Source organism: Phaseolus vulgaris, chromosome 4 (assembly GCF_000499845.2).
Source record: "Phaseolus vulgaris cultivar G19833 chromosome 4, P. vulgaris v2.0, whole genome shotgun sequence".
In the NCBI taxonomy this organism is placed as follows: Eukaryota; Viridiplantae; Streptophyta; class Magnoliopsida; order Fabales; family Fabaceae; genus Phaseolus; species Phaseolus vulgaris.
In genome coordinates this window covers 24153749-24163442 of record NC_023756.2, presented here as the reverse complement: position 1 = coordinate 24163442, position 9694 = coordinate 24153749, and the positions used below count along the sequence as shown (strand labels likewise).

Below are 9694 nucleotides of genomic sequence, written 5' to 3'. Positions count from 1 at the left end.
AAGATAAGTGATGGAGTGCCACCACTTGAAACTCACCATAGCTCACAAGATCGGTCATCGGTAGTCGATGACGTCAGCATCAGAGAACCACGTGGACCACTCGCAGGGTGACACGTGGACCAGGTGGCAGACAGGTCAGGGGGACGATCGCCAAGAGAGGTGATCGGTGGTCAGTAACCAAGTTACCACCGACAGATCAGGTGGCAGAGAGGTCGGTGGATAGATCACCCAGAATGGTGATCGGTGGTCAGTAGCCAAGTGACCACCAGCAGATCAGTTCCTAGGCTCGCGCCTGGAGGCAGAGCGCGATAAGCGAATAAACACTGATCAGTCATCGGGTGTACTGTCGTCGGGGTCTCGTGTTACACGCAGTTAAACGGGGACTAAGGTTCCCAGCGAGAGCGTTACGCATGGACCTCGCATGAGCACACCTCAAGGAATCGTGCACGAGGGTGGCCTGAGGGAACTAGTAAGCCAGTCGGTGATTGGTGATTCCCTCAACCCATTACGTGCGTGGCATCGTGAAGGGTAAGTCGCCTACGCGGAGGGTAACGTTTGGTGAGTGTGCCTAGACCAGCCACACCTGACGTTCTCCTAAGAGTATGCAATTTACCCAGATAAGAGAAGCATCCTAAGTTATTCCGCAAAGGCGTAACTTAGGCAGACAAAGAGAGGCGCTAGAGCCCTTCCAGTAAGTGACACGTGTGTGGTTAGATGTGAGTTGCAGGCCTCCACGTGTCATCATCTGAGAGGGGTGCGGTCCAGACAAAAGAGCACTCCGTACCGCTAAAGGTACAGACAGGCGCAGCCGAGCACAGACATGCGCAGACTCTCACGCTCCCCATTGCTGATTTTGAAGGTACGCTTTCTCTGAAAAGCATAACAGGGTTCTGACACATGCCAGAAAAGCATAACAGAATTCTGTTATGCCCAGAAGCAGGGAAAGAGAGATAAAAGGGAGAATTAGAGTGAGAGTAGGGAGAAAAAAAAAGATAGACGAAAAACAGAGTGCAAGTTTTTTCTCACACACACATTACTAGTTTCCAGTTTCTGGTGGTTCTGTTGGACTAACTTGATCGTCGGAGTGCAAACGGCCGCTAGAGGCGCCGTCTGTGTATTTTGCAGGTCACATTTTGAAGACATCTGAGAGAAAGTTCAGAGGGTGATTCTTCAGGAGACGCAGTCGCGAAGACAGGGCAGAGAGTGTTACGAAGCGATTCACCCACGTTCGAGTTGCCGGCAGGATCATTTGGCGCCCACCGTGGGGCCCGAGTGAATCGTTGTCCCATATATACCACAGTTTTAAAGCTCACCAGAGTTTTATCAGTTTCTTTGATAGAGAAGATGCCTAGAAACAGACAACCATCACCTGCGCCATCCGCTGACGAAGGAGCTGTGACAATGGCGCAGGTCCTGGAAATGGTGCGCACGCTGCAGGATAACGCTGCAGCGTCGAAAGTTGAACAAGAAAGGATGCAGACGGAGTTGGCTGCGTCGCAAAGCAGGAACGACGAGCTGAATCGTGTCAACGAAGAGTTGAGGAGGACGCTACAAGCGTAGAGGGAGCACATTGTTGACGAAAGGGTGTCTAGGCAGCCCTCACCTCCAAGGGCATTCCCCATGCCATTCTCCCCTGAGATCATGGGAACCATGGTGCCTCCCAACCTGGTGGGGGTAAAAGCGTCGTTCAAGGGGGTAGAAGACCCGGAGGCGCATCTGACGGCATTCCACACCCAGATGATGTTGTCTGGGGGCTCAGACGCTGTGTACTGCAAGATGTTCATGAGCACGTTGAGCGGAATCGCCATGGAGTGGTTCGTGAGTTTACCAGAAGGGCATATCACGTCTTTCTCTCAGTTCTCGAAGCTCTTCACTGAACAATACATCGTCAACAAGGCACCTGCAGTGGTGTCCTACGACCTGTTCGACGTGCGTCAATACCAGGGGGAGTCGCTGAAGGACTACCTCAACCGCTTTGGGGCACAAGTGGTTAGACTACCCAGCAAAGATGAAGATATGCTTGTGCACGCGTTTAAGAAGGGAGTGCTGCCTGGCCCTTTCAGCGAGTCTCTCATCAGGAGCCATCCCAGCACCTTTGCAGAGATCCGACGACGTGCGGTGGCGCACATAGTGGCAGAAACAGAGGTTTCTGAGAAGAGGGGAAGTGCTGCACCACCCAGACCGCGTGGAGGGCAAGGAAAACCACAGCAAGCAAGGGTGCATGAGGCCAAAGAGGGGAAGAAGGTGCGGGAAAAACCTCGTCCCTATGCACCAGGCAAAGACCAGAGCAAGGGGCGTGCAAGGGAGAATAATGCACCCCCGAGATACAACTTCATGGTGGGATTGGCGGATCTCATCGCCCTTCCTGCCGTAGCAGCAAGACTACGAGTACCAGAGAAGACAGATAAGGTACTCGGAAGGAAGAAGAATGAATGGTGTGAGTTCCATCAGGCCTTTGGCCATACACTTCATTCCTGTTTGGCGCTGGGACACCAACTGGCAGAGTTGGTGAAGTCTGGTTTTCTAGCAGATTACCTGCGTGAGCCGTAGGGTGATCGCGCGTCAGGATCCCAAACTGGAGAACAACAGCATGAAGTCCCTGTGCATGGGGAAGTGCAGACGATCGCTGGAGGCTTCTCTGGTGGGGGATGCACAGCTTCACAAAGAAGGAGATACACTCGATCGGTGATGGCGGTAGATGCAGTGAATGAGAGTCATTACCCTGAGGTGGACATTATCTTCAGGAAAGCTGACCTACGAGACGTTGTCCCGCACGACAACGACCCTGTGGTCATTTCTCTCATCACAGCAGGAAGACGGGTGCATAGAGTACTCGTAGATCAAGGAAGCTCGGCGGATGTCATGTTCTGGCCAACATTCAACAAGCTACAGTTGTCCCCTGATCAGTTAAGACCGTATACTGGTTGTCTCTACGGGTTTGCAGGGGATCAGGTAGAAGTGCGGGGATACATCGAGCTGAGGACGACGTTCACTGACGGAATGACAGCCTGCACTGAAAAGATAAAGTACCTGGTGGTGAACGCCCCTTCTGCGTACAATGTCCTGTTGGGGAGGCCAACGCTCAATAGACTGGGCGCAATACCATCGACAAGGCATATGAAGTTGAAGCTACCGTCGATGGAAGGGGCCGTGATAACCATCAAGTCGGATCAGGCTGAGGCAAGACGCTGTTATGAGAACAGCTTGAAGCAAAAAAGAAGTGTGTGCCATGTCACCACAAAACCACCACCAGGCGTGCGCGAAGAGCGATTGGCGGTCAGGGAGACACAAGGCGCTCAGAGGATGGAGAACGCTGCGGTGGGGGGCTCCCAGGTAGCCCAAGTTGAAGAAGAAGAGGAAGGCACGATCACTCCTCGCGGGTCAGGGATCGCGAGAGCGGTCATTGCCAGTGAGAGAAGGCCCCACCCAGCTGAAGGATGGGTCGAGGTGGACATCAGGGGAAGAAAATTCAAGTTGGGGGGATCCCTCATTGAAGAAGAGCGAAGGCTGATCATGGGTGTGATTGAGAAGCACAAGAATGCCTTTGCATGGTCAGCATCCGACATGCCAGGAATCGACCCCGATTTCCTCTGCCATCGTCTATCGATGGACCCCATGGTTCGACCGGTGCGACAGAGAAGAAGGAAATTCAACGAGGAGAAGAGGAAGGTGATCCACAACGAAGCGCAGAAGCTCCTTGTCGCAGGGCATATCAGAGAAATCCAGTACCCCGAGTGGCTAGCGAATGTGGTACTAGTGCAGAAGGCAAACGGCAAGTGGAGAATGTGCGTGGACTTCACTGACCTCAACAAGGCGTGCCCCAAGGATTCTTACCCCCTACCCAGTATAGATGCTCTAGTTGATAGCGCCTCGGGGGGAAAGCTACTCAGCTTCTTGGACGCTTTCTCAGGGTATAACCAGATCAGGATGCACCCAATGGACGAATGCAAGACCGCGTTTATGACGGAACGGTCTTGCTATTGCTACAAGGTCATGCCATTTGGGTTGAAGAATGCGGGGGCTATCTACCAGCGGCTCATGGATAGGGTGCTCTCGCCCATGCTGGGAAGGAACGTACACGCCTATGTAGATGACATGGTGGTTACGTCCCAAGAGAAGAAGCATCATGCAGCTGATCTGGAAGAGCTATTCACCACCATTGCCAAGTATAGGCTGAAGCTCAACCCTGAGAAATGCATATTCGGTGTGGAGGCTGGGAAGTTCTTGGGTTTCCTCTTGACAGAGCGAGGAATCGAAGCCAACCCGGAGAAGTGTGCGGCGATCGTGGCAATGAGGAGGCCAACGACGGTGAAGGAGGTGCAGCAGCTCACCGGTCGCTTGGCAGCACTGTCCCGATTTATGTCTGCTGGTGGGGAGAAAGGTCACCCATACTTCCAGTGTCTCAAACGCAACAGCAGATTTCTCTGGACACAGGAGTGCGAGGAGGCTTTTGTCAAGCTAAAGGGGTACCTGGCGAGCCCACCAGTCCTGCGAAAGCCCCAGGTAGGCATCCCTCTTCGTCTATACTTTGTTGTTACGGAGAGGGCAGTCAGTTCAGTCCTGGTGCAAGAGCAGGACCAGGCCCAAAGGCCTGTTTACTTCGTGAGTAAGGTGCTGCAAGGCCCTGAAACAAGGTACCAGGCCCTCGAGAAGGCTGCCCTGGCGGTGGTGTTTTCAGCCAGAAGACTCAGGCATTACTTCCACAGCTTCACAGTGGTCGTGATGACTGACCTGCCTATCCAAAACGTATTGAAGAAACCTGATGTAGCAGGCAGGATGGTCAAATGGGCAGTAGAATTGTCGGAATTTGATATCCAGTACGAGCCCCGAGGACCGATCAAGGGGCAGGTGTTCGCGGACTTCGTAGTCGAGCTATCATCCATCGCGACACCTGCAGAAGGGCTAAATTTCCGATGGGTGTTATCGGTGGATGGCTCCTCTAATCAGCAGGGAAGCGGCGCGGGAGTCATCCTGGAAGGACCAAATGGGGTACTGATCGAGCAGTCCCTCCGCTTCGCCTTCAAAGCTAGCAACAATCAGGCGGAGTATGAGGCCCTGATCACAGGAATGTTGTTAGCAAGAGAAATGGGAGCAAGAAATCTGCTGGCCAAGAGCGATTCGTTACTGGTCACCGGGCAGGTTACCGGGGAGTTCCAAGCAAAGGACCCCCAGATGGCAGCCTACCTGGAGTATGTGCAGCTCCTGAAGACGTCCTTCGCCGAGTTTGAGTTAGTGCACGTGCCAAGAGAGCAGAATGCCCGAGCAGACCTGCTTGCCAAGCTGGCCAGCTCAGGCAAGGGGGGGAAGCAGAGAACCGTCATTCAGGAGACCCTGAAGGTGCCGCGCGCGTTCGTATCAGACAACCAGGTGCTTCACGTATGCAAGTCAATGGAGCGTCTAACGATCGGTCATCGGTCGTTGACCCAAGAAACGCTGAGAGCACCGAGGGTGAGATCGCGACCCTCAAAGACCGATGAGTCGATGGAGGTTCATGCGAAGAAGGAACCCGACACCTGGATGACGCCATACCAGCTATACTTAGAAGATGGCGTACTCCCGCTCGATCTGGCAGAGGCAAAAAGAATAAAGAGGGGTTCAAGTAAGTTTACTCTCATAGATGGAAGCCTATTTAGATTTGGATTTTCTCACCCTGTGCAGATCTGTGTACACGGCGAGCAATGCACCAGACTCATGTCTGAGCTGCACGAGGGGGTGTGCGGAAGCCATGTAGGTGGTCGCGCTTTGGCAAGTAGAGTACTCCGCGCGGGGTACTACTGGCCAAAGCTGAAGGAAGATTGCATAAGGTTTGCTCAGCGATGCAAACAATGTCAGCTGCATGCAGATTGGCACAAGGCACCCCCTGAGGAGTTGAGGTCCATCCATAGCCCGTGGCCATTCCATACATGGGGGATTGACATCCTAGGACCTTTTCCCCTGGCGACAAGGCAGATGAAGTTCCTCATTGTGGCCATCGAATATTTCACTAAGTGGGTGGAGGCAGAGCCAGTTGCACACATCACCGCACAGAAAGTCGAACACTTCGTCTGGAAGAACATTGTCTGCCGCTTCGGAATACCCAAGAGGCTGGTTTCCGACAATGGCACCCAGTTCACAAGTCATCAGCTGAGGAAGATGTGTGAAGAGTTAAAGATACAACAGGTTTTCGCTTCAGTGGAGCACCCACAAACAAATGGGCAGGTGGAGTCAGCAAATCGAGTGCTGCTCAGGGGGCTGAAGCGAAGACTAGACAAGGCCAAAGGAGGCTGGGCAGAGGAGGTCCCCAGAATTGTATGGTCTTATCACACCACCCCACAGTCCAACACCCATGAGACACCCTTCAGCCTTGTCTATGGGACAGACGCCATGATTCCTGTAGAGATACAGGAGAGCTCCCCAAGATTCTTGAACTTCGTTGCTGAAGAGTCCAATGAAGAGCGTAAGGTGAATCTGGATCTGCTAGACGAAGTGCGAGAAGAGGCCAGAGTCAGTGCTGAAGCTGTGAAGAGAAGAGTAGAGCGGAGGCACAACTCTAAAGTGAGGCCCAGGCGCTTCCAGGAAGGTGATCTGGTGATGAGAAAGGCGCATCAGAATGACATGCAGAACAAGTTATCCCCAAAGTGGACAGGCCCGTACAGAGTGGTGGAGACGTTAGAGAACGGAGCCTATCGCCTAGAGACTTTGGAAGGAGGAGCAATCCCCAGAACGTGGAACGCCACCCATTTAAAATTTTATTTCAGTTAAAGTTGTACAGTAATGGCGTTCTCGCGCTAAAAGACACATGCTTTATATGTGGTGGAAACAGTTGAACAGACAAGGGGGCACTCTTTTCCCTAAAGAGGGTTTTTAACGAGGCCACCCAATTAAAGAAAAATTTCCAGCATATCAAGTGTGCTCAAGTATTAAAGTTAAAATCCTCCTTGCCCCAAGTGCAAGTGCAGGTGATTGGTTAGGCCCTACTTGCCCAAGGCGCAAGTACTGGCACCGATCTAAGTCTTCCTCACCCCAGGTGTGAGCGCAAGCAGTTAAAGGTTTGAAAAGCCAGGGGTGCTAGTAAGACCAAGGGAGGGAAAGGAAAGGTTTTGACAAAACGTCCTTACCCACTTGGCATACACCAATATTGGCCCAGTAAGACTCTTAGTCAGAAACCTTTCTCACCCCAGGAGTGAGACAGGGAATGAGCGACTCAACCCGCCAAAGGGTGATGACCTTGGGGAAAGGAAAAGGGGTTAGCGAGAAACACTTTCTTTCCCCAAGACGAGGCATCACTTTGAGCGATCGATGTCAAAGTCCTTTATGCACTTAGCGCTAGAGCGACAGAGAAAGCTAAGTAAAGACTAAAGAGCGATCACTGATGAGTTGTCGGTAATTGGCTAGTAGTGCAAAGCAGCGCACGAGGACTGTTAAACACCAAGCTAAGGGAATAGCCAGTCGTGATCAAGCAGATCGCGCTAAGCCTAAGCTGGTTAACACTTAGTCGTGCGCAAAGAGTAAGAGAAGCAGATCGCGCTAAGCCTAAGCTGGTTAACACTTAGTCGCGCGCAAAGAGTAAGAGAAGCAGATCGCGCTAAGCCTAAGCTGGTTAACACTTAGTCGCGCAAAGAGTAAGAGAAGCAGATCGCGCTAAGCCTAAGCTGGTTAACACTTAGTTGTGCGCAAAGTAAAAGACGAAGCTCAAGATCGCGCTGAACCTAAACTAGCTAACAATTAGTCGCGCACATAAAGATAAGTGAAGTTCAAAGAAAATACAAAGAGAAATGGAGCAGTTAAAATCAAGGTATATCACCAGAGATGTTCATACAATTGTCAGTTACAATGAGTTGAATGGTGCAGAAACGTAAGGTTACAGAATGAAGCTTTGTACAGAGAAGTCAAATTTACAAAAGGGAAGAGATTCAGGGAGTAGGAGGCCTAAGTTTTCCATCTACCACCGAGTGATGAATGCTGAATTGTGAAAGGTCCAGTTCTGGGAGGACGCAGCGGACTTGCTCGAGCGCCAGCTCGAATCCATCAATGAGGGAATCAGCGCCCACGTTCATCAAGTCCTCTTTCTCCGCCTCCAGACTTCGCCTCGAAGCCTCTGCAGCATCCCTCTGCGTGGTGAGGGCAGCAAGGGAGGAGGCAGCTTCAGACAGCTTGCCCACTGCCTCCTCAAGCTTCCTTTCAGCAGCAGCAGTTGCCTCTTTGGCGGACTTAAGCATCTCCACCCGCTGAGAATCCTGTTGACGTAGGGAGGCGTTCTCAGCCTGTAACTCCTCCACCATCTGAGTATTCCGTTCGCGCAAGGAAGAGTTCTCAGCCTGTAGCTCTACCACCTTGCAGTCCAGAAGACCAACAGTCTGCCCCATCAAGATCTCCATCTTGATGGTCTCCTGGACCTGCACCAAATACTCCTTCCTGGCCTTCTCCACCATGCCTCGCATCAGCTCAACAGCCCCCTGACCGGCTTCAAGGTCACTTTGCAGCGACTCCTTGTCGTGCTCAAGTTCCTTCACCCTTTTCTCCAGGGCTTTCTGCTTGCGATGCTGGGTGGAGAACTCCAGCGAGAGCACCACCTGCTTGGCAAGGTGTGCATCCATCTCCTCCCCGCTCCAGTCGACGAGCTCCCCGTTGCTGATGTGCTGTCGCACCATGGAGATAACTCTGCTGAAGTTCTCATGGTTGGCCCCAGAGTTGCTTGGGCGCGAGCCGGACCCACCATGTTCAGCATTTGCGGTGGAGATTGGTAGCGGAGGCGGGGCACCCTCGTTTTGAGCAGAAGCACCCCCAGCAGGGTGAGCGGATGGACCAGGTGATTGGCCTGCTGGGGGGGAAGTTGGCGGTGGAGAGATTGGGGGCAATTGTTGGCAAGGAGAAGGTGGACATGCGGGCTCTGGGGCAGGTCGAATAGAGGGAGGGGGAGGTGGTGAACCTTCCTCTACCTCCACCACCTCGATCTCTTCAGGCTGAAGGGACGAGGCCCCCTCGACCACTGGCCTCTTCCTCTGGCGGTGAATGAGGGGGGAGCCAGAGCTTTCCTCTTCCACTGAGGCAGCAGCAGCAACAGATACAAGCGAAGAGGCCTTCACCAGTCTTTTCCTTTTCTTCCCTTGCTCGGGGCCTTCAGCTGGCGCGACCGAGAGTGGAGGGGCTTCAATTGGCTCAGTGGTGGAAGAGGAGGAGCCAATCCCTTTGGTCGCTCGATGTTTAGCAAGCTCTAACACCGCCAACCTCCTATCTTTCCCTGACATTGAATCTGCATAGGCAAGAAAGGGGAAAATTAGACAGCTAAGAGACGCAAGCAAGGTGAAACGTATAAGAGCATGCATGAGGAGGTATAAGTGTCCTAAGGGGCGGCAGAGAAAGAACTACCTATATATTTTTTCAGAGAAACCACATCAAACTCATCCTTGATGAGGCAAGCGGAGTCAAACTTAGCCCCCAGGAGCAGCCCACACAGCTCGCGCTCGTAGGGGGCCATGGTCTCGAGGTCCTTGGGTTTTTTAAATTCAACCTGGGGAACCCAGTAGAGGGGGTACCCCTCGAGCAGATGAGGGCTTTGTGGGGTGGCGGATATCATGTAAAATCTGCCCTTCCAGTCTTTGAAGGACTGCTGGTACAGGCCCAGAAGCACCCGTCCAGCAACCCCGTTCAGGCTGACCCAAAACCTATCCCCTGGTTTCTTCGCCTCAAAGAAGTAAAGGAACACCTCCACTGA

The 9694-nt window shown here is 52.7% G+C and overlaps 1 protein-coding gene across 1 annotated transcript in view; it reads right to left on the bottom strand.

Moving 5' to 3' along the window:
- The window catches only part of LOC137838515 (uncharacterized), a 31335-nt gene extending 21878 nt beyond the window's left edge, over positions 1 to 9457 (bottom strand). Inside the window, exons 1-3 of the mRNA XM_068647760.1 lie at positions 9349 to 9457; positions 8628 to 9232; positions 8138 to 8510 (exon numbers count right to left, since the gene is read on the bottom strand). Coding sequence (XP_068503861.1) covers positions 8138 to 8510; positions 8628 to 9232; positions 9349 to 9457 — 1087 coding nt within the window. The remainder of the gene's footprint in view (positions 1 to 8137; positions 8511 to 8627; positions 9233 to 9348) is intronic.
- Between the last annotated feature and the right edge of the window lie 237 nt (positions 9458 to 9694).